General features: G+C 37.6%; 1 protein-coding gene across 1 annotated transcript; it reads right to left on the reverse strand.

Annotated features, from left to right (window-relative positions):
• Positions 1–76: 76 nt before the first annotated feature.
• On the reverse strand, positions 77–25156 carry LOC6566038 (relaxin receptor 2). The gene is made up of 18 exons (XM_001992570.3): positions 25144–25156; positions 13455–13907; positions 13006–13117; positions 12449–12520; positions 10533–10610; positions 10264–10335; positions 7500–7571; positions 7241–7312; positions 7028–7171; positions 6819–6890; positions 5758–5901; positions 5204–5320; positions 1408–1643; positions 1239–1353; positions 926–1070; positions 701–855; positions 466–539; positions 77–394 (listed from the first exon to the last, which is right to left on the reverse strand). The coding sequence occupies exons 1-18, from the start codon at positions 25145–25147 to the stop codon at positions 105–107; spliced, it is 2427 nt and encodes an 808-aa protein (XP_001992606.3). The 5' UTR covers positions 25148–25156; the 3' UTR covers positions 77–104.
• Positions 25157–25720: the final 564 nt, after the last annotated feature.

Genomic DNA, 25720 nt, shown 5'->3' on the forward strand with positions numbered 1-25720 from the left:
GTATAATAAAAATTTTAACTATAGATCACATGTACAATCAACTGATTAGAACCCATCCCACCCTCCCCGCCCCCCTTCGGACACACCAACCACCTAACCCCAGCCTAAAGGTAGCTCATGTGCCTGTGCGACATACGCTTGCGTCCCGATCCACCAATGCCAGCGTTGCCCAAATGCGCCAAGCTCACACTCAACCCGGACTCATAACCCGTTTGCGTCTGGGATCGCGTCTCATTGTTGCCCAGCGAGCAGGTGGGAAGCGTGTGGCAATAGCGACGCAGCTGCTGCTTAAAGGCGGCCGTCGTCAGCGTGTAGAGCACCGGATTCAAAGCCGAGTTAACCGGCAGTACCATCACCGCCAGCCAGGCATATAAGTTCGGTGAGATGACACAACCTGAAACAGCACAGCATGAGCCCTAATATACAGAGAGAGAGCGAGATAGAGAAAAAGAGTTAGATAGGTACCTGAAAGTGCGGCTATTTTGACCACTATAATGGGTAGCCAGCAGGCGCAATCTGTCGTCACAATGATGGCAAACCTGTAAATAAGTAAGCATAAATCATGATTACGCCTTTGGAGATATTTCTCACAAGTTCTTGGCAAGCCTGCAGTTCCACAATTCAACTTTCTTACGGAAAGCAAACTGCTTCGCCTAGTCGCCTTCGATCATCTAGTACCAACAACCAACGACAGACTCACCGTGTGGCAACTACATTCTCGCGTCCGCTATGCGTGCTCCTCATGCCGCCGCCAGAGTCGCGTATCGCCTGCAACATGCGCACATACGAGAACAGTATGAAGACCAACGAGATTGTGTTGATGCAGATGAACAGTAGCGCCGAGTACTCCCAGCCCTGTGAAATAAACCACAAAATTAAGCAATCTTTCTCTCTCTATGTTCGTTGGAGCCAATCCGCTGCTGACCTTGGCATAGGGATCGTGTATGTGCAACGAGAGGCAGACTCCGTTGTTGCCATAGAAGTGCTCTCCAAAGTAATCGTTGGGCAGCAGAGGGGCTGCAGCGAGTCCAAAGCTGATGCCCCACACCAACAGCAGGCGCAATACAATGCTGAAATTTGAAATGCATATTTCATCTTAAGCTCATCATCACCTGATCTGATATAGTGGTTAGATTCACACAAATCAGATGTAAACAATTGAAAGGATACGGTGCAAGTTTTAACTAAAAAGCTGCAAAAGCTGAATTTGAAGAATATACATTAATACTTAAATTTACCGAATTTTTTCCGTATCGCGTGGCTTGAGGGGCCGCGTAACGGACATCAGCCGATCCCATGTAACCAATGTGAGCAGCAGTGTTGAAGACTCGCAGCTGAAGGTGCTCAGAAAACCTGAAATGAGTCCGATTAAATTGGGTCTGTAACATCAGACATCAGTTAACAGACCAGCGAAGGCGCAGAGTTCGCTGTGTCGCCAGGTTTCCTCGTGCTGAATATACTCGCCGCGAAAACTGATGTCGGCGCAGGCGATGAGCGTCAGGTAGATGCCCATCAGGAAGTCACTGGCCGCCAGGTGGCGCAAATAAAGTGAATGCTCCACATTGCTGCGTGACTTGTAAAAATAGCGACCAGCCAACACAAGTAAATTGCCAACCACTGCAATTGAGGCCATCACCCAAACACTGCAATAAGAATTAGAGTACCAAATCTTAGCTTTCATAGAATAAGGTTACTTTGGTAAATATTGCTGCAATTCTACAAACTGAACCGATTTTCAATAGCAATGCCATTTTATTCAGAATTCAATCCATACTGCATTATTTTTTCTTCTTTTTTATTATCTTTTGTTTTTTTATCAATGATTGGTCATCTAGAAGGATAAAGAGGTGTTGCTAAGCTATGCACATCGAATATCAAAAGACATAAATTTGGGCAATTAAAGCTAAATGTTAGGGAGGTCCTCGCACAAACCAAAAGCCCATTTGCTAACTATTCAATGCTACTCGATGCTATTGGCCAATTAGGTGCAATAGCCTTTGTTCTTGTTCCGGGTTTGCGTATGTGTGTGTGTGTGTGTGCTTGATTGTCACAAATGTCAATTGTCTGGGTGCTCATTACTGTAGTATTGTCGTTGGAATTATGATTCAGTTGCCAAGACACGACGCATCCTCAGTGTCCTGGCACAAGCTGGTGGAACAATTGCGAACGCTGCCACTCTTCTTATGATGATGATAGCCTGTGCCCATCTAAGGGGTGGAGGGAAAGGGGGAAAACGGCTGCTCATCCAGTTCCAAAAATAAGTATAATTTACTTCAGCTTCAAGCTTGCCACTATTCATTAATTTGCTTCACTAGTATTTGCTACTACTTACTACATGCTTATGTGAATGGGTAAATATCAAATATAATATAATATAACACTAATGACAAAGCAAAGAAATGAGATGCGGAAGCAAACTATGTCAATTCAGATTGATTAGATTACAACAAATAAAAAACTTTAAGCATATGCATGAGTTATCATTTCTATGACTACTTTCTATTTTGTTGTAAGTACCTCAATAATAAGTAAGCAGTATCTCATCTACCCAACGCAGCTTACTTTCAGTTTTCATTTTGAGCTGGTAAAACGAATTCGACTCTAACAAATTGTTCAAGTTTTTTAATAGCTTCTGATTAGAAGTTGAGAGCCACGTTTACTATCAAGTTTGACAAGTCTAACGTGAAGATGTTGATTCCTTATGACATATATAATTTACATAAGAAAACTGAAGAATTGTGTGTATTCGTAGTCTAGCTTAAATATCGCATTAAATTCGGTAGATCAAACACAAGATGACTGAAGAGGAGGCTGAAAACAAATAAAGAAATGTAGAAAAGTATTTAATTTTTATGAAGGCTTCAAGTAAAAATAATAAAATATAGCAGCAGGCATTCCACGGAACCACAACGTGTCGGTATTTTCAGCCATGTTACTTAACGTATGTGTGCACACACACACACACACACACACACACAGTCTTCTAAAGTACAGTGTTCATATTTGCTTAGACACTTCAACACTCAGAAAAATATATTGAGTTTTGTTTTTCAAAACAAATACAAACATTGTTGGACCAAATACCGAAATTTTGATTTTTTGTCTAAAGTGAATTCGGAATAATTTAGGAACTTGAGAAAAACTTTAATAAATTGAAGTGCGTAATATGTTCCAAATTACAAATCGGTTGTGCATGTACATAGTTCTATTTTCTCTCAGTGTATAAAAGCTGGACGATTGAGTATCCTGAAAGACACACTCAGACTCCCATTAGGCACTTTCACAGAGTGAAAAAAGGAGTGGTAAATGAAAAGTGAAATGAAAACAAAATTCAAAACTCAGGCAGCACGCTGAGCGTGTAAATTGTAAGCAAACAAACAATCGACGAAAGGAAACTGAAGCAAAAATGTAATTTTCATTTGCTCATGCAGATGCCAGAGAAAAGAGAAGGGTGCATTCGGGGGATGAAACACTTCTGGCACATTAGTTACACAAGACTCACAGTGGCGGACAGAGACAACCAGATAATCACTCAGCCAAGTTAGCGGATGACAAGTGCTGGCTGGCTGAATTTCTGACTGGCTGCCACAGTCGGTTTACCCAGTAAATGAAATTGCCAAGTGGAAAAGGCGTTTGCCAAGTTTTGGCTCTCGCTGCGTGCAACAACCTACACAATGCAATGCAACACCAACACATGGGGTGTAAGCAATAATCTTTTCATACCCTTGCACATTAAACTAAAATTAAATTGATAGGTGATCTATCTAAAGCAGACAGCAGGTAAACTCTAACATAGCAGACGACAGAGTAAATTTCATTACTATTTTCGGAATTTCACAAACAATTTTTTGTAAACAAAAAATGTTTTACATTTGAACTTTATCAAAATATTTTCTTTTACTAAGAAATTAATTTCTCAAAAATTGAAAAATTAATTTGTTTTATTTTTTCAGTTTTCTAAATTTGGCAACAATTCCATTTAGCACTGTAGTGAAAAATGTTTTGAAAAGTTAAGCAACTTTCAAAGACTCACTCAGTATTTATCTTTCTGAAGTAAGCATTAAGATATATTATCTAAATATTAATTATTGTCATAAATAACGAATCTAAATTTGGAAACGCAGTAGCTTTGCTTATTAATGTGTCAAACAGTTTCAGTTTCAGTCACATAAATTATTTGTACACACTGTCTAGCACTCAACATCGAAAAATTATCGAAATTTTAAATTGCATCCAAAATAGACAAAACTAAAAAAAAACTAAAAAAAAGAAGCAGACCAGACACGTTAAAAGTGGTCAGTATGCATTTTGAATATCAGCGTCAAGTTCTGGAGTCCAATGCCGACATCAGCTCCGCTGCCGTTGACTTGGACCTGGTCGCTGCACGTAATCGTGGTGGTGGTGTGCCATGCTCCGGCCGTAATGGTCTAGTCTTCGGGCCACCATCGTCAGCCCCTTTGGGCAGTACGGATCATCAGCATCAGATGCGAATGCTTGTGCTGCGGGAGCGTCTTCGTCGTGCCCTCTACAACTGATGCACTCATAAAATAGATCGCCAGAATATAAAAGCCGAATAAAACATTCTCAGATAAAATTGAAAAGATTAAGTCAATAAATAATTCAGCTGCGTTTCATTCCTTTTTTCTAACAATGTGCATTTCAATTGATTCAATTTCTCAACTAACGTGCTAAATATAATCTAATCGTTCCCAGAACTTTCGAAATTGTGAAAATCTCTTATTGGGAAATAATTTTAAGCTAGAAAGTCTATTTGAATAGAAAACAAAAGGAAACTGAAAATGTTATTATCTTTTCCTAGATTCAATGGATTTGGAAAGGGAAAGGGCTTAATACAAATAATTATTTTCGATTTAGCGTTTCTTATTGAAAAATACTAAATGATGAAAGTTACATGACCATGGGCAATAAATGTTTTCGACAGCGATTCCTGGTTGCCCACATAACCGTTATGCACAGCTAAGAGGCCCTGGCTGAGCTTACAAAACAATATGCATTAACATAAGAAGTAAGCATAAAAGTAAGCAGAAAACATAAACGTCGAGGTTAACTTCAACGAAGGCATCTTTGCACGCTGTATGTTGCCTGAGTTGGTTGCAGCAGCGGATTACGAGAAATAAGGAAAGCCCCTTCTGAGACACACAGGTGGCAATGAGGGTTAACGTTAACGTGGAGTTGTACTTACCTGCCGCGCAGTAGCTGATTGTCGAGCAGGTGATAAGTGCTGCTGATTCCATCGCCACGGGGATCACAAACACGCACATGCAACGCGGCGCGGCACAAATGGAACCACGAGAAGTAGCTGCAGACAAGCAGAGAGATACACATTGAGAGAGTGATGAAACCAACAAGTAAAAGTGCTTTTGTCAAGAGTGCTCGACTAAAAATATACCCTGTACACAGCACTAACAGTGCACAGAGAAAATCAAACTTGAAATAAGAACAGAGTTGAGAATAGCACGACTTGATTTAGTCTTATTTATGCCACAACCAACTCCATCAAATTTATATTCCTGCCTTTAAGCTTATACTGCTGTTTTCAAATTCGAATATAGCATATATATAGCATATATAGCATAGACGACGTGCGGGGTCGACTTTTGATACTAATCACGAATTGATGACAATTTCATAACACTTTCATTTTGATGTGTACAGGGTATTTTGTGAGAAAACAAAAACGCGAAGGTTGGCAATTACGAACAGAGTCCTTTCAGAGATTTGTCGGCTGATACTTACATAAAGTGAAGACTGCTCAGATTTTGCAGCACAGCCGGATCGAGGGTCTTAAAGCGATTACCCGTCAGCAGCAAGGAGCTCAGATTCTCCAAGCAGTCAAAGGCATGCAAATCGAATTTCTCGATTTGGTTCTCATTCAAATGTCTGCGAATAAGAAAAATGTTTATTATTTGTAATGTATGTGTGTGTGTGTGTGTTAAAAATGGTAGTTGTCCGTTTGGCGTTCAAGTTTTATCATTAAAGTTGTAGCACGTAATGTGCCACAGCCATTTTATGCATGCCACAGCATGCAAATCAAATCGGAGCTGCTCAATATGCATTAGATACCAACTGGCCAATGATTACTTTAGTTTTGTGTTTTGTGGCCTATGCAAACAAAACTATCCAATTTATCTTCTTCTTTTTTTTTATTAGCTAATATTTCTTCTTATCTATTCATTTCATTTTTTTTTTTTTTTGCGCTCACATTCCAGCGAGAGCGTTTGGGTTTGTCCTTTTCGGTCGTCATTATCGAGAAATGAAATTCCGCAAAACGAAAGTTTCACAAACACAAAAGAGCGCTGATGTTGCCAAACCACAACACAGACATCCCATGGCATGGCTGCCATTGTCCGTGTGCTGGTCCTTTAGTCCTGTTTTGTGCGTCAGGCTAAGCCTAAGCAAATTGAAAAACTCCCAGGACAGCTAAGCCGCGACAGATTTTTATACATGCCTATCAAACGCTTCGCCTTTTGTCACGCTCTCCCCACAACATATTTCCATCGAATTTCCAACAAAAATAAAATAAAATCAAATCAAATAAAATCAAATAAAATAGAAGGGCATGCACATTTTTCAGACTTAGTTACCCGTGTAGTGAGACCTTTTTCTTTGTTATCTAATTATACACTTAAATGAGTTTGCAAAAAAGTGTAATTACTTTTGTGATTAATTATGTAATTATGGCGTATGGAAGTCCCTTTTCGGCATAATCTAAGGGGTATTTGCATAGTCATACACGTGTGTTGTGTCTCTTGTTTTAAATCTCTTTGCGGCTATTTTGTATTTTGGTTACAACTTACAATCCTTGCAGATGGCTAAGGTTACAGAAGGTTCCGTCGCGTATGTAAGACAATTGATTGCCGGCCAGAAATCTGTAAGCGGAAATGTAGACAAAAATTTGTACATTGTGCAGAACTATGCAGGACTTTAAGGCAGCTGTTGCCCCTCAGTTCAAATGGAGGTAGTTTCGAATTGCCACCCCTTCACCCACCTCCTGCTGAATACTTACAAGTGTCGCAGTCGAGGAAATGTGAATGTTTTCGCCGCAATGCTGGCGATTTGGTTTTGCGCCAAGGACAACGTGTGCAGATGGAGCAAACTGCTGGGAAACATGCCTGGATGCAGCTGGCTCAAGCGATTCTCATTTAAGTAGCTAAAGTGGTTGTAGATTGACTAATAAGATACATAATACGACTAGGGGCAAATAGTTTGGACCACTTACAGCACCTCCAAGTTCTGAAGTTGAGCAAAAACCGGTGCCTCAAAATGCCCAATGAGATTACCGCGCAGATCGCTGGAAGGATTAACAGGATTAAGTGAGTACAGTAAACTTAAACCAAGAATGAGTCCGATTCTTTTAGATTGAACACGTTCGATGTGCTTTTATATATAAAAAAATAGATTTGAGAAATATCTGGCAGTCGGAGAACAAATTCTAGGACATATTGCTTAATGTATTAGATGTTTCCTCAAGTACTTACAGCTCCTCCAATCGCTGCAGATAACGAAAATCGTCAGTGCTAAGGCTGCTCAGATGATTGCGTGCCAAAATTCTGCAGGTTATATGAACAAAAAAAAATGTTTAACTTGTCGCATTAGTTCTAATGTGATTTTAATGTACCAAAGTAAACAATATACAAGACTAGACAGGCAGAGAACAACTGGATAATCATAGCATTTTAATAAACCCATTAAGTGTCATCTGCATGCCTGCATGCAAAACACCCGCCTGCATTTCCCACTCCCCCTCTGCCACCCTCTTGCACCAAATTTGGCAGTCCAGCTAAATGTCAAAGCGCCAGCTGCTGAAAAGTTGAAAACCAACCAACCAACGCCAATGCTACCAGCAGCTGTGCCTCCGGCCACTTCTCCTGATTTACTCACAAAACTAGAGATGAGCAGATGAGCATTATGCCCTTTTCTAAATTTGAATTTCTTACTGGAAATTAAGCTTGAGCATAGCAAAGTCTGATATAAATAAAGCTGGAATCGTCTTGAAGTAGTAACTCTACAAATGGCCTGCACCAGCGATCATTGTTCGTTTTCGCTGAATTGGTACTTGAACAACAATCAGTTCTTAGCTCGCCCATTTTTACCACATTTCATTTGTCTGTTGATTTGTTTAGTCTTCCTTTTTATTGATGATGCCCATGCTTTCTTTCCTCTTTATTCAAATTCATTTCCAGACAGATAATCATTAGGTTTTCGGCTAGAATACATTAGCATCTATTTATAGTGATTATCATACAATTTACTAATACACATACGAGAAATACGTTTTACTTGATGATTGGCCAGTTTGTGCGTTACGGGGTTAATTTTCACTATTGTGCTCAACTCTAATTACTATCGGTATGCCTCAACTGGATAACTGGCTAACTGGCTAACTGGTCGTAACTAACCTTTCCCGCTTTTGGCGCAAAGTGTAACTGAGTTGTTTATGTGTTTTTGTTTTGTTTTCTATTTTATGTTTTAGTTTCTGTTGTCGCCGTCTACTGTGTTGTCTTTTTGGCTTCCGAAGAAGATGACGAACAATAACAACAAGCAGTATTCCCTTCGTTCTGCTTTCAGTGCGGCTGCACACAAACTTTTAGTTTTGGCTGCGAGTGCTAATATTTTTATTATACACCACCTCAACACACCGAGTCGATTGAGCACCAAAAACAAAAAAAAAAAAGAACAAAATAAATAAACTTAGAGTCGAGCGAGTCAAGCACAAAAGCACAGAGGCCACAACAATGGGCCACTTTATGGCCCCAAACTGGCATACGATGCGTATACGCAACAATAGCTGCAGACACAAATACAAACACAAACACACTGACTATCAGCTGGGATATATAAATTTACTCCCACGTGCGCAGATTCACACACACAGACACACACACACAGACACACATGATGATACCATCAACAATTGCTAGTGCACATAACTGTCTCGGCTTTTATATGCAATCTCCTCGTTTAATGCATGGGCGTGTGTGCATTTCTATCTATGGTTATTGGCAATTACAGCATTTTTTTGCGTTTGAATCCCCCTTCGGGCTCGACATCATAATAATTTCATGCCCAAAATTTGACAGCCCAGTTTATTTTCTCTCTTTGTTTTTCTTCTTTTTTTTTCATTGTTTTTTATCAAACCCAATTTGCAAAAGTACAGTTGTGCACAAAAGGCACTACACAAAATGTAATGTAATGCAATGATTTGCAGCAGAGCGGAATGGCAAGCACTATATACATATTCTATATATATATATATATATATATATTTATATATAGAGTAGTTGACAGCATTATCGTTTAATATGCTTAATTTGCAAGCGATTCCCATATGTATTTTGATATTGAAGATACATGCGAAATTTAAAATTCCCAAAATGCATAAAAAAATGACATATCAAACTAATTATTAGTTGTAAAATAAAATGTTGATTTCTTCTCTAAACTGTTATTATATATACTAAATTTAAGTCAATAAGCCGTTACCAACGCCATCCTTTTCGAAAAACTCGACCGATTTTCGATTTGCATAAGTTAAAAAAATAAATAAATTTAACTATTGCATTTGTTGTGAATTTCAATTTGAATTGGTTACTTTAACTGTCGATTTTAATTGCTATCGCAGTCAATTCAATTTATTGTAATTTTAATACATTGTTTATTATTTATGAACAGCTCTTTCCGGAGTCCCAAACTATAATCTTTTAATGCCTTCTGTCATTATTTTTGCTGGCAAATAAATTTGTTACACATAAATAACAGCACATTAACGCCCTTAACAACAACTGACAACGACGTCCATGGGACGTATGCTTAATTTCCCCAGCGCCTGTTGATAGGCAACAGTTGTAATATAATTTGGATTTCGAGCAAGGTTTATAATTTAATTGGAGAGTGTGTACCACATAGAAACCTGATTTTGATCAGGAATTTAAACTGAGTTGATCCAAAGTCATATTTGCTTATGTGTTCCAGTCAATGCAGCTTGGTTGATTAAACTAGACCGACTTTGCTTCACGACAAGATTCCCATTAAATGAAATGTTAACCTTTTATTTAAAACCTTTCCTTTAGATATATATATACGTAATTATGTGTGTGATTTAAGTAATATGTCCTTAGTGAAGCATTAAATTTGTCTACAGGCGTAAATCCCTATATCTGTTGTATATGCACAGTTAACGGTTTCTTTTATGCGGAGCTGCTGAGCTCACTTAATTATATAATAATCAGTAATAATACTTACAAAATTCTCAATTGATTGCCTGGGGCAAAGAAATGCTCTGGTAAACGCGATAATTTATTATCATCCATATAACTGAAAAATCGAAAGAGAAGAAAAATGGAAGGCGAAAACAATTCAGGACACGGTCCATTTCCAGTAGCATCCACAGCAGCAACAAATAAATTAAGTGCACATAAATAACAAAAGTTAATTATGAGTTATGCCCCCAACCATACAATATAGGCTCCAGCCCATCTCCTCCTCCTCCCTGAGAGGAGCGCAATACTTACAGTGTCTTTAGTGGAATGGCGGCCAGTCTATCGAATGCATGCGGAAGTATCTCACGGATTGAGCAAAACTTCAGCACCCTGAATGTGTGGGGATAAGATACAGATACGCGCTCAGTTACAGTTACAGATAGACTTATTGTATGCAAACAGAAGCATTGAATTAAACTGAATAAAACTTCAATTCAATTGTTAAGTTTTTTTCCGCACGAAGAAAATGCGGCTGCGAAAAATTGTAAAACGCAACAACAAAAATAAACTGCCAAGTTAAGAATCAGAAGTTATCTTTACTCCAAGGCCTTTAGCCGAGGCGTGAAAGCAAAAGGAATGAAAACTCATCGAAATTCAGATATGTGTACTTATTCAGTTCTCGAAACAGGAAACTTTCATTTTGTTTGTTTTGTTTGTTTACTGAATGTGAAAGTTTTAACTTTTTCTTAAATTTATGTTTTTCTTTACAGAATGTCGACTCAATAAAGTCTTAGCCAAACTCATCACAATTATAAAGATTCCGTACTGCTTTTTGGCACAGAAACGTTGTATAGAAGTTGGAAAACATTTAAAGGAATTATTACAAAAATTCAAAAACTGACTTCAGGGCATTTTCGGATTGAGATCTCATTTGGTCAGCTAACTCCCACATATATTCTTCGTTTTTGGCTCAGCTGACGACCTGCGGTCAAATTAATTTCCACAGATGTTCGTTGCCTACGCACAACAGATGTCTCAGATGCCCCCCACCCCATGCGGGCCCCGTGCAGCCTCTGGATTCCTTGGTGATTCCTATATCATTAGGACGTTGCTCCATATTCAGAACAGTTGGCAGCAGTTGACAAAGGAGTTTCTAACTGGGAGATAGGAAGTCAAGTTCCATATGTGGCGACGATGTTCCCCACTGGTGGATTTCCAAGTGCTTAGGCATAAGTAATGTGGCCAATGGGCAATATGTTCTCCAACGAACACACAGACAAACCATTGCATACTAATTCTGGGCACATACTCGTAGCTATGAATTAGCTGCACTTACGCTGAGAGAAACTAAAAACGGATTAGCTCGACTTAATGACTTAATGAACTACATATACGTAATATATATCTATGCTGATTTTGTGTGCTGATTCGATGGGCTCTGATTGTTTGATTGCTGTTTTCTTTTCTCTTTTTCTCCTGTCTAATGTCTTCAACACACTGATTACAACCTTAACATTGCCTCTTCTCCTTTCTCTCTTTCTCTGTCTCTGTCACTGTCTCTGTCTCTGTCTCTGTCTCTGTCACTGTCTCTGTCCCTCCCTCTGTTTTTCTCTTACAAAATGCTCAGGCTTAATGCTTACTAAGTTTATTTTCTTGCGTGTTGGAATATCCTGTGGTCTTATTCTCTATTACATTTGACCACAACAATTTGAATTGCTTCATTAAAATAAAACTGAATACTCTTGCTTAAAGTCTGGCTGACGGCTTTTCGCACAAATAGGCTAAGGCATCAAATTTCAAATACAGCTTATCATATTCTGTTTTGTGGCAACATTTTCGGTTCTCACAGTGTTAATAAAGCGTCTCCCATTTTGTCACAGTATGTTGAAGCGGTTTAAGGGCTTTAGTCTGTTCGTCGTCGTCGGGGTCCTTTAACATAGTGGCACATAAACTGCAACCGCCTGCAAAACACGATACGAACTCTATCTGCCCATACCAGCAGCACCGCCCCCCCTCGTCCTTCTCCCATGTACCTCTAGATACCCCATGGCCATAACTCTAGTCAAGTCTGTGTGTAATTTGTATGTGCGACAACGTTTGGCTGCTTAATCGACACAGCAGGACGGTAATATCGAGGGCTGTATCTTTGAAATTTCAACAGCTAAGCGAATGCTTGAATTTCTATTTTTACCAACATTTGTGTGGGATTTGAGGGTCTCTTTACTCACAAGCTCTCCACATCGGGCAGGGCGCTGAAGAAGGTTTCGTTGATGACGTCAAAATGGTTGCCAGTAAGGTCACTAAAAACAAATACAACCATAGCATAAGTCAAATAAAGTCTTACAAAAAGTATTCAGACAATTAATCAATTGATCAATCTATGACAATAATTTAGCATACTGAAAAAATATTGGAAGCCTTATAGCTATTCCAATCAAAAGAGCTTCACAAAATAAAAGAAATTGGTTGATTTGAACAATTAAATAACCATTTAACAATTGTTATAAAAGGTATAGTTAAGCTTTCAAGTTAAGTCCAAGCATTTACTTTCATTACTGAAAAATCAATTAGTTTCTTTAGAATTTTTTCAATTTTTGTTTAATATTGAATATTGACAGATCCGATTTCTTATGTTCCTGTCAAGATTCATGTAAAACGGCAAATATTATTCGAATTTTTTTTTTCAAAACACACTTGGTAATATTTTAGTAAACAAGGGATAAAAGCAATGTAATTTTAACAGGAATCATTCGAAAGCTGACCTTGATATTTGTTCAGTACTTACAGCGTTGTCAGACTGTTGGTGGGCAGATGAGTTGGCAGCGACGTCAGTTTCTGAAAACGACACAAAATCTCATCGCCGCGACAAGGACAACTGAAGTTCGTATTCGTCCAGGCTACGAAACAAAAAAAAGAATAATAAAAATTGAAGCAAAACAAAACGGGTTCACGTTAATAAGTATTTGCTATCATAACACTTGATATCCCCATCAGGGATTCCATTTAGTGAAACGTATGATAATTCTATGAATATAATAAGACATAACATGAGAGCGAGCTGTGGAGCGGAAGGACATAACTCGAACGGAGCTATCCTTCACTAGTTGGCGCCACTTACTACATGGTCGACACTCATAATGGAACGCTTAATTACTTCGACCTTGTTGCTACGCCAATCATATGGGGCTGAATGGTGAGGGGGACGGGGGACGGGGGACGGGGGAGAATACTCACAACAATCGCCAATATGTTTGTCATCCATGCCCTGACGTCCGAACGAGTTTTTACGAAACAAGTGATCCCAGTACTTGGCATCCGCCTCATTCACGCAGTTCCACTCGTCCGACCCATCATCGCAGTCGACGCTCCCATCGCAGTTCGCACGCTGCGGCACACACTGTGCGGTAGTGTTGCAGTGAAAATATCCAGGCGGGCAAGCATCCTTCTCGTCGGGCAGCAGTATTGCGGAGTCAATTGCATCCATCCCATTCACCTCAACTTTCAGCAGTCCCAACTTGTGAGGTGACTCTTTATCTCCGTGTTGCGCGACCACGCTGTTTCTAAGCGCCAAAATTCCATTGCCTTGTGCAACACCGAACCTTATCTGCGCGACACCACTCGTAACGCCCGCCAAGGTCAATGTCGTCACCGAGAGGAGGATGGAAAGAGTGCACAGGTTGACAAATGCTGTACAAAAAAAAACAAATACATATCTTAAATAAATACAATCATATCATAATATAAATACAATCATATTAAATATAAATAAATATGTACTTCTGCAGCTGCGAATAAAATAATAGCTCCACTCGCATAAGCAATGTTGTCCATGGTATTTTAGTATCTTAGAAGTGGTGCTATTTTTTCTTCACATTTTTATACATTCATATATTCATATTATTAATACTTTCTAATATTTAAACAGCAATTGAAATACTACATTTAAAGTCTGAAAGGCGATTCCAGCTCGAATTCATATTCAAATTATAGCTTCAAAAAGGCTTTCCTTGTAAGTATTTCTATTAGGAATCCTTCGTAACTTTTATAAAATATTTTAGAATAAGCTAATATTTATTTTATTTCAGTTTTTTTTAATGAAAATTAAACAAGCAAACAAAGTTTGGTTTTTATGGAAAGGTCAATGGGAAACAATTCATATTTATTAATTAAATTGGTATTTTAAATACACAACGCGCAGAATATTTGGAATGAAAAAGCTGTCTGACTGAAGGCCAAATAATTATAACGTGAGTAGTAAATTATGAATTCTATTGATTTGGCAAATTGGAAAATGCTGCTCCCATATGTAGATATATAGATCGGCAGCTCTATGAGCTGTGAACGCCCTCGATTTGATTACAAATTGAAAACACCACAGCGCAAAACATTTTCCTTCTTTCAATTTTTTTTTTATTTGTATTTTTTTTTTTTTTTTTTTTTTGGCTCCAATAAATCTTGTTCTCAAGTAGGCCAAAACAAGTGGATGGCTGACAGCATTTGTCGGCTGATTTGAAAGGGGAAGCGTATAGCCTGGAATATCATATATATTTTTAATTTACTAAATTGAAATAATAAAGTCGCTGGATCAGCAAACTATATCTGAGAGAAGGTTTTGGCATGTTAAATAGTGATATTCAACGATGTTATTGAATGAATTGAGCCGCAATTCCCATATTGGTTCGCAGCACTTTGGCGATTAATCATTTATCATTTTTAACGATTGCATTTAATGCAGTGCACTTTTTACGATGCAATCGCCAGATGGAGGATTTGAGATTGGGATTGGGGGTAAACAGCAAATTTCGCATTTCGCATCGAATATGCGAATGTGCAAAATATGCAATTAAATTGTTTGTAATAAAAATTATGTACAGTACATTTGGGATATGGCTCAATGGCCCGTAAAATTCTATACGGGGTCCTTGAGCGATAGAGGTACAGAGCGAGAGAGAGAACTGGTAGATGGATGTGTGTGTAGGGGAGTGGGGGAGGTGTGCCAGTTTCCGCATCATCGATAAGCCATCAATGTGGTTGACTTTTTGATAGCCGCGTCGACAGCTGCTCAAGCAAATGAGAATTCCATTCGTTCGGTTATAAAAATGAAAAAAACAAAATATGAAAAAATATAACAACGAAATGTAAACAAATAAATGTAAATCAGACAAAAGGCAATAACAGGTAACAGCAACATCAGCAATAACGACGAAAAATTCAAATTGCATGAACAAGCAAAAATTAATCAAGTAAAATTAAAGATAATATGACAACATATATATTAACACACAATGTCATCAACGAGTAACTGTGAAACCCTGAATATAAATACACCTGCACATCAACATACATATGTATCAACATACATACAAATATAAAAAGAACTACATTTTCAACTTTTCAAAAGTGTTAAGGCATTTTGTTATGGAAAACAAAACAACAGCTTCCTACAGGTAAACAAACGAAAAGTTAATTGTAAAAAACACAACTAAAATCAACAAAAGATTAAACTATTTACAGAGGATGCAACGTGGCTTCATGAGGACCATGAACTTTATATACCCTGTATATGCAGATTTTTGAGAGATGATTAATCAAATTTGGCATTTCAATGTATTTTAATATGGGCACCAGTTAAAGGAAAAAAAATTTAATATTTAGCACACATATTTCTTAACAAAAGAATAAATACGAAATGAATGTTCTGTAGTGAAAAGCAGGGTCTCAACAAGTAAGTATTTTAATTATAAATACTACAAGAATTTCACTGGGGTTTGTTTAAATACTTTCCATAATAAACAAAATAAAAAAGCATATTTAAAATATGCCATAAAAAACATGATAAATGAAAGCAAAGTATAAATATATAATTTATAAGCAAGTAAAAAAAAAAAACATGTCTTGTTAATTAGGGTAAACCCATGAAAAAAAATGACAAGTAGCCAAAACAACAGGATTCATTTGCAAGAGTCGCTGTGTGATTATGCACAATAGCCAAGCACAAGTTTAACTGGCAACAAGAGGAACAGCAATAGGAACTGCATTAAAAAGGCTGCAAAGGATGTGTGGCAGAGATGCGAACAATGAGAGTCTGGGTAAATGTCAACAGCTCATAACTCTCAGTGGCAGCAATGAAAATTAAAGTCGGCGTGTTGCAACTACAATTGCAGCTGGCAGTCGCGATTGTTGTTGTCAACAAACAGCAAAAGAAAATCAGTTGAAGAAGGAGACCAGCACGAGGCTGACTCCATAAAAGTGTAATTAAGTGCGACCGCAGAGGAAAGAGCACGATGTGGGCGAAGGAGGCGCTTGACACGTGTTGCTAATGTATGTGTTCCGAGGGGGTCAATACGCACAAGAAGATGAAGAAGAAGAAGAGGAAGAAGAAGAAGAAGAAGCAGTACTAGTAGCAGACGTGGTCCTCCGTCCCAGATTGTATATACAAATATCCAGTTCCCATTTCAGTGTTGTTGCTGCTGCCGTTTGTCAACACATTTGCCAGCAAATTGAAATGTTTGCGGCACTGGCGATGCTGTGATTGATGACATCTAAATAACGTGAATTCGCATTGGGGCAAAAACCATCATCTTCGAACGTACAAAATTGCCTTGGCCTTGATCAAAATTGTTGACCTCAAACTTTCACCAGCTTTAACCGCATAAATATGCACTGGCAGCAGCCATAATCCGCATCGTCTCGCAGCAGTCTTGAACGGGCCCACTTGCAACATGCTACACTTAGACAAAAATAAGCCCTAGAAGTTCAAGAGTTAAGCAACAAATGTTGAAAAACAGATATTATTATGGAAACGCTACAACGCTTATCTCAAATCCCGCATAAGTCTGAAATTGTTTTTCACCACAAACCTTCTATTAAATATCTAAAAACTTTGAACATTTTCGAAAACTTGTCTTATTTATTAACTCTTTCTTTCTGAGTTGATGGTTAACAAACTTTGATTAGATAAAAAAAAGGTTGATTCTATTTTATAAGTGATAACGCTGAATTTTGAAAAGAAAAGTTCTCGCTTGTCTCTGCGAATGTTCGTTTTTCTGAGTGTATCACGTAGCCCATTACGTCTTACCGTCTGGTGAAAATTATCATTCGTGTCTAAAGCAAACACACTCAGCCCGGTCAGTTGCCCGCTTTTGTTTATGTCCATTTGAAATAATTAAAGCAAATGCCTTCGCATGCAACTAAGCAACAGTCTGCTACCCAGAGGGGGGTGTGAGAGGCGGTTGCTTGCCACCAAAATAGAAACTAAAGCCATAAAGACCAAAGCAACCGATCGACTTATGCCAAAACACACACATACAATGTAATGGCTGAGGCAAGTGTTATCGGGTAAAAAGAGGGTGAATGGATGCGTTTTTTGGGTCGAGTTGTGTTTTATTTTAGTGGGGTTTTAGGACATGTAAACAAATTGTCAAATCGCCGATTATAGGCCGACTGCTCACCGTAAATAAGTGCTCACTGTATTGAGGCATTGCTTCGTCTGCTTCTCTTCTTTCTCTACTTTTTTTTTGGGTTGATTGAGTTCAGTTTGTTTCTTTCTTCTTATTGGCAATCGTAAGGCGATTAAGCACACCTTTTGGCTGCCAATTGGTACTAAACGAGGACCTTTAAAAGGCGCACAGAATGGACCAAAAGGGAGTAGATCTTCACAAAGGCAAATTATAATATCGAATTTGAAATGAATGAATGAAAAACCGAACTTAGAATAAAGAATCCATTTGAACATTAAGGAAAAATGTTAATTACTTGTCCTAATTGACCGACGAATCAAATCAATAGAAATTAAATTACATTATTATTTACATAGGCAATTTATAGAAAAAAAAAACGAATTAACAAAAATAAAAGATTTTAGATTAAGACATTTGTTTGTTCTACGATGAGGTAAGCGCCAATAGGTGATTTGTCATATACACATACATACATACATACATACATACGTACATATGTATGTATGTGAGTATATACTCAACCCAAACAATAAGCATATCGTTAGTGAAAATTGTTGTGTTGGAAAAACGACTGAGAAATTCCAAAGGTTTTATTCACTTCGTGCTACTGTTTAGATTCCAAATTTTTTCTCTTTATCTTTTTGATTTTTCTTGTTATGTTCATTTCAGGTTGCTGTTTTTCGGCTGTGCTGAATACACTCTGAAAAAAATGCGAAGTTTGTCCTCAAATCTATTGAAAACGATTTCAAAACGCTTCAATTTCATATACGTAATACTTTTTCGGAATGAATTAAGTATTATTGTTTTTAGATACAAAAAAAAAAATGATTTCTTAGACCATATAGAAATAATCCTAACTTAACTAAAGAACTAGATTCCTTGAAATACATTATTTAGGTCTCATTTTAAGTACATGTATTCTTAAATCAATGCTTATATCAATTTTGAATAAAACTAAATAAGTTTGAACCACAAAATTTAAGTTTCTAAGCCAAGAACTGACAAGTAATAAATTTGCATCAAATGCAAATATTCTTGGATTGTAACTATTTTGTAGAAGAAGTTTCAAGAAGTTTTGAAATGATTTCTCTCAGTGAATGTGTGGAATACAAACAGAGATCATAGTCTACAAAGGCAACAATACAATCAATGCAAACATTTTAAATACAATTCAAGTTTTGTAAACAAGCTGCTTAAGTAACCAATAACAAAATACAAAAAACACAAATACAAATAAAACTAAAACATTATAAACACAAATGGGGCAGCTGAAAGTATACCCTCAGCATAGAGACCACCTGCGACCCCCTGCCAATGCCATTGTTCATGTTGCGGTGGCGCAAATTTATTTTTAAAAGTAAATCGTCGAATATTTAAATGCTAAAACATTGCTACAAACTCTTGTGGTCTAAAAGTGGACCACTTGGGAATGCAGATACCCCGCATACCAATGGGTTAATTGTTAACCCATTAAAGCCAAGCAATTGCTCTGTTTACCAAGGAATCTTATTTGCTATACAACCATTTAATTACATCATGAGCCTCGATTCTCCACAGCGACAACACTTGAGATCCGATCCCTTCCTGCCTGAGAGAAAGGGCATTAATCATAGTCAGTGAGGGGGAGGCACAAAGGCAATAAGTGGCAACAACCAAAGCACAAATGAATATAAATGCTATTTGCCCAAAAGGCCTTCCTCCCAGCTAGAGATGGACTCGTGTACAGACTTCAAGCGCATATCTTACAAATGAATGAAGTCTTAGTATGAGTAAGACACTAAATATAAACGTATTTTAGAAAAATTGTTATGTATTAATAACAATCCTAACAATCCAAACAAACAAACAAACAATCATTAACTAAAACATTCGAACAAATTGCCGTTTGTTGTCTAAAGTTGCGTTATGCTTGTGTGTGATTAGATCCCTTTGACAATCTATTTGAGTCATCTAAATGAGTAGTGTGATCACGACTCACGCCAAGCTCGTCATCTCCATTCAAGATGACTTCCACTTCCACACTCACTTTCGCATTTGCATTCGCAATCCGTTAAATAAAATGGTTTGCTGATAGGACGATTAAACTTGAGCCATTCAAAGCATTGGCTTAAGCTTGCCATTGCTGCGGCCCTTACACTTCAATCAAGAAATTACACATGACATTTATATTGGGTGCCGGGACACACACACAAACACACACACACACACACACACAAATATTCACATACACACATCGGATTTCCCACTGTGCAAATATTTCATTTTATGGCCTGCTCCAAAGTAATTTTGTTTTTCTTTTCTTTTTTTTTTGTTTGTTTTTTTGGGTTGGGATGGTTTACGATTTTTGATGTGTGTTTATCTAGAAGTCCGAGCTTGACAGTGGCACGAAGTGGTCAGCCACCACATGTTAATTACTTGAGGCAAGCTTGATATGCACATGTCAGTTTGGCCAACCGGCCAAAACCCTGAAAGGTCAAATCCAAGATCTACATAACCGATACTACATTATTAATTTTTATGGCAGAACAGTATCGCTCACTCTATCTTAAGTGTGAAACAAGCATTATTTTAACACGGAGCCCTGTAGCTTAATCACATTTTTTTATAATTAAAAAACACGACTGGGAACACAACTGGCCAATTCTTGGCTAACAACCGTCTAACCCTTCATAATAACAATTGAACATATACATAATTTCTGAATTGGGGAAATAAATTTAATCCATATTCGATTGCCTATTATAAATTTATTCGTAAACACTTTTTCAATTACTTTTGGCTTCTTTTTTTCAAAAGTTTATTTGTTATTGACGAATCACTGAAGCCCACAGCGAATATATTACAGAATTCTGTTTAAATTCCAGCCATAGGAAAAGTTCTAATAAATTTGCTACCATAGGAAAAGTTCTAATACATTTGCTACCATCAATTTAAATAATCAAAACTAGTTGCGAATGCGTCTTAAGGGACACGGTCTTAGCCACAAAGTTGTAATAAGTTTTATTCGTTTTCAGATCCCAATAATCACATCGATTTCGTACAATCCGTTGAGACCCGTTGAAGAAGTGTATTGGAGGCAATAGTTATTGGCTGTAACGGTAACCGCTCCTTGCATTGGTCTTAAGTGCTTACGAAGCTGAATTTCCGGCTGTCACAGGGTCATAAACATTTGGCGTCAATTTTGGATAGACAATCACTCAATGGGGATTCGTTGTGGAGGCATCTGCCTTGACATGCCCTTTTTCTCATCACTTAGCTCAATTACACACTCAAAGTGTCCTCCCATTGAGAGGTAATCCCGAAAACGAATACATTCGAAATTTCACTATCATTTCAGACGACACTCATCGTTGTGGCCTAATGTTGCGTAACCTTTTTGCCTGTCATTATATCTGCCTGACAATTCAATTGGGTCTTTGTAGAACCAAAAAAAACAAACGAAGAAAATTAAAATAAAAAAAAACAGAAGTTTGCCTGTATTTGAATTTATAAAATTATATGATTTTTATTGCATTCTGCAGAGGAAACATCGAATTACAATTGCAGATTTGATTATAAATCCAAATTTTTTTATACTAAAAGGGAATGAAAATTTCCAATATGAAGACAAAAGTCATGATTACAGATTACCCATTAAATTTTTGCCAGATTTGTTGTACTTCAACCAAGAATTTATTCCAATCTCTAGTTTGCCTTTCTTCCTCTGTGTGCATTGCAAATTTAACTTATCAAACTCTTTTAGTCTTGCAGTTCATTTTGTCGGTCGCAGAGTATATAAAACACACGTATTTTGAATTGGTCTTCGCTTTAGGGCTAGACCCATTCTATAAACTTGTCACTTGATATTGGGTTTAGTTTTTTCCATCGATTAGCAAACAACCCCCGAAAAATGTGCGATGAGGGGACTCGAGGGGATAGTTGCGGGTACGTCATTAGGTGCACATCATCTGGGTGCAGAATGTGAGAAGTGCGGCAATAAATAATGATTGCCATACTCAAATTACAACAAGTATGTTTTGGATTGCTCCAATGGACTTATGCGCACCCAACTAACCCAACTCATTTTTACGCATTTCTCCTTCTCCCTCTCCATCCGCATCCGCATCTCCAATCCCATTCCTATTCCCAACCCTACCATCCGACGTCATCATATCAGCTGCGGGCGACACGCGCTTAAATGGAAAATCGGAACATTTGGCTATGCGGCAGGAACTGAACTTGAATCCAAGTGACCCGCACCTGAACCATCTGTGTGTGTGTATATGAATAACGTTGTTATTATTATGGGTAAACGCCTGAGTAACATTTATTTGTTTTTTCCTGGCCCAAGCGAAAAGGAATGCTCCTGCTCAAGTGGCTGGTAAGTTGTGCGAATAGAGAATCAGCAAAGTGTCTAAATAAATACAGCTGAGATGGGGGACAAGAGAAGGGAACCAGCTTATGTCCTGCTCGAATTTTTGAGATTATGTAATGCGTTAAACGTGCTTTTTGTAAATCTCTTAAGCAATTGTCGCTGATGGGGAAGAGTAATTTCTAATTAATATATAAGTAAAAGAAGAACAGAATGAATACTAACCGGTCTCTTGCAAAAACATTGTACACAAAGAAGTAACCCAACTAAACTATGTAGCGAACTATGATTATGAACGAAGGCTCAAAACATCTCAAAACATATTATATCGGATTGTGTCGCCGGAGCCAGGAAAAGATGTGGTATCCTAGGGAAACATGTTTTAAATTCCAAGGACATGAAAACCATTCGTGCAGCAATTGGGGTTAATGGAAGAGCTATAGGCTCAGAAAGGAGCAAAGTAGATCTAACTGGTTGGCAGTGCATGCACATCCCCAATAATAATAAATATTAGATGCAGAGTTAATCAAATCAGCCTTAAATTCAGTTCAGTTTTGACAAATGTCATAGAATGTTGTCGAGTTCAAAGGCATTTTTTATTTGAAAAATAGTTTTGTACTCAATCCAAAAATAATTGTGACGAGTTTTTCCAACTTGTATTAAGCAAGATATCAAAAGGGATTTACACTTATTAAAGCACTAACCTAAACCATACCCAATAAAATTGTAAGTTTTTAGATTTCTTTTAAAGCATACATTTGATTTGGCTATAACCTTTTTCCTTTTTTTGGGCTTAACAAGTAATAAACAAATATTTGCATTGAACTGGCTCTTCATTCCCATCCGCAACTTTGATGTTACCCAATTTGGAGTTACTTTAGATACATTTCATAATTAAAATTCAAATTTAAATGTCAAGAGGAGACCACACCACTTTTGGGAGCTTCTCTTTTGGCCTTTGCTTTTCACCTTTATTTAGGCTTTCGCAGAATGGTTTTTTTTTTTCATTTGGTCGCCCTTTGGGGATCACCATTGGAGTTCATAAATCCCAAACATCTAACAGCTGCTTATGTCCATATCTATATGTAATCCTCAGACTGCATTGCACAAAACGATAGCCGTATTAAATGGAACCCTGTGTGGAATTGAGTGGCATCGCATGTGCTGCTCATGAGCCGCCGTTCTGACCGCTAAACTAGGTTTCTATTTGCATAAGCTGCGAACTGGTCCACAACTAATAACCCAACCCGTTTTTTTTTTTTGCCATTCGATATTGCGACTTGAACTATGGCTAGTTGAGGGAATCAATGTAGAACTGTCCACAGACCACAACCGCAGCAAATGCAACACACATCGCTAAAGTTATATTAAAATATTGAACCATCATAGGAACAATCAGTCGAGAGATGAGTTTTAAGCTGTGGCATCGAGATAGGCATTGGCATGCATGTTACCCTTTCTGAGCCAGTATAAATACATAATTATGGAATATTCAATTCACAACCAGTCGTGACACAAAAACATAACAAGTTTTCCCATTTTTCACTAAAATTTAGATGTCAGCAGAATACTACGCCCTAAAAGGGCGTGCAATCTTCTTGTTTTTAAATACATTTATAAGCGAAAGTTGATGTTTACATCTCATCTACTTGCTACTTGCTGCTACTTGCTTGAAGATCGTTTTCTACTAACTGAAAGTAGGTGTCTCTCGCAGAGAGGGGGAAAATATAAATACCTAAAAATGCCGCCTCATATGTTTAATAATTTTAATCTTCGTAGACTATCATGCTCCATATTGCGAAATACTTGAATTTTTCTCTTCGAATACACACACACACACACACACACACACACACACACACACACACACACACACACACACACACACACACACACACACACACACAATTCGCGGTTTCTTCTCGTCGTCGTTTTGATTTGGCCCCGCCATAAATTTAAGGGACTCCACCGCATCGCATTCACGCTTAATGACATTTTATTACAACAATTTAATGGGGTTACGCTAAATCGGAACTTGAAACAACGGATATTAACGACATTGCTACACTCTCCACTCTCCACCGTCAACCCCCTCGCTTCCCCTCCCACTACCACCTTCCACTTAACCCAGTCATTGTGATATTTCTGGTCATCGTCCGTTTAATATCATATTTTAATATGCAAATTACAATTTTCATTTAAACCAATGGCAAAGAAATTGAAAGCATAAACACAGCTGGCTTATTGCACGATTTTCGTGTTCGAGCTGTGACTTTAATGGTATCAGTTATTGGGTCTACTGCGATTCTATGAATTTCAACAGCGCTCATAAAATTAACGCCGTTTAAGATGTCTTCGCTCTATAGCGACATCCATTTACCCATCAAGTTAATCAATTTAATAAAATTTGCAATTTTAATTCTCGCTGAATACTGATAAATTGCTCAATGGAAGGCTTGTTAGGCCCATCCATCAATGAGCTAAATTTGTTTTCAGCTTTCTTTGACATTTTATAAACTTCTATTTATATAAAATGCCATTTCAGCATCTTTTGAGAAATCAATCGTAAAAATAGTCTTCATATAAATAAAATTGGGTCAATTTCCAAAGGTGAATTTCATTTAAATTTGGAAATGTTCCAATTTTATTTTAAGAGTTTTAGATTAAAGAACTGCAAGTAACTTTTCTTATGGCAAAGTATTTTCAATTCGATCGCACTTCTACTGTAATTCCCTACAATTTTATCAGCTCTGTTGACAGCTCGATTTGAAAATCTATTCTGTTCCTAAGTCGGCAGCTTAGTCCATAATTCTATTCTCAACTCAATTTTCAGCTCTGTTACCAAATCTCAATATTCTAAACAGTATTCGCAAATATTATATTCAAAAAGGTGAGGCATCGTAGGTTTCCAGATTATAGAGACACATGCCAAAAATGTCTGTGTGGGTTGCGGTTTTGTTTTTAATGCAGTTATTGAACATAGAATGCTGCCAAAATAACGACTATATAAATTAATTGTGTCTATGCACAGATCCAACTGAAGGTGGGCCGAAATCGACGTCAACATCAAAATCGAAATCGAATTAAAATTGTTTATTTGTGCAAGACTTACGCATTGTTATATTTATTGTCACGACAGATGTGGAAACTGAAACTGATTGTTTTTGTCTTTTTTTTTTATTGTTGTTTGTTTGTTTAGCTTTTCCTCTTGCTACTCAAATGCAATAAACAATCAATGCAGATCTAAAACAATTTTCGAACACCGCACAGCGACAAAAAATAATGAAAACATCAAGACGATCTCTGTGAACAACAACACTTGCACCTTCTGGATAGGACTTAAAACTGAGATCAGCACGAGTTGATTTTCGATTTATATAATAATAATTTCCTTTTTTACTTATATTATTTTTAATTTCCGCAAAAAAAAATAAACAAAATAAATTCGTAGTGTGTCGAATTTTCGTAAGATTTTTGTGTTTTTGCGCGCAGACGTTGGCAGCGCGCTTGCGAAGCTAACGGTCGCAACTGAATCAAGCGAGCGCTTGCAACATGTGGCATGTGGGTAAAGACGATGTCGATGCCGGCACCCGATGATTCCCAATGCGCGACGCCCGATTCCCAATTGCCGATGGCGAAACGTAGCCAACAACATTCCATGAATGAACAGCTGGCAGAATTTATGAATG

The sequence above is a fragment of the Drosophila grimshawi genome, unplaced genomic scaffold (assembly GCF_018153295.1).
Source record: "Drosophila grimshawi isolate 15287-2541.00 unplaced genomic scaffold, ASM1815329v1 contig_848, whole genome shotgun sequence".
NCBI classification, from domain to species: Eukaryota; Metazoa; Arthropoda; class Insecta; order Diptera; family Drosophilidae; genus Drosophila; species Drosophila grimshawi.

Coding starts and splice junctions, on each gene's coding strand:
- LOC6566038 (XM_001992570.3), bottom strand. Junction 7,172..7,240: donor CTTCAGAACTTGGAGGTGCT/GTAAGTGGTCCA, acceptor CAACCACTTTAG/CTACTTAAATGAGAATCGCT. Junction 5,321..5,757: donor CTGAGCAGTCTTCACTTTAT/GTAAGTATCAGC, acceptor GCTTGTCTGCAG/CTACTTCTCGTGGTTCCATT.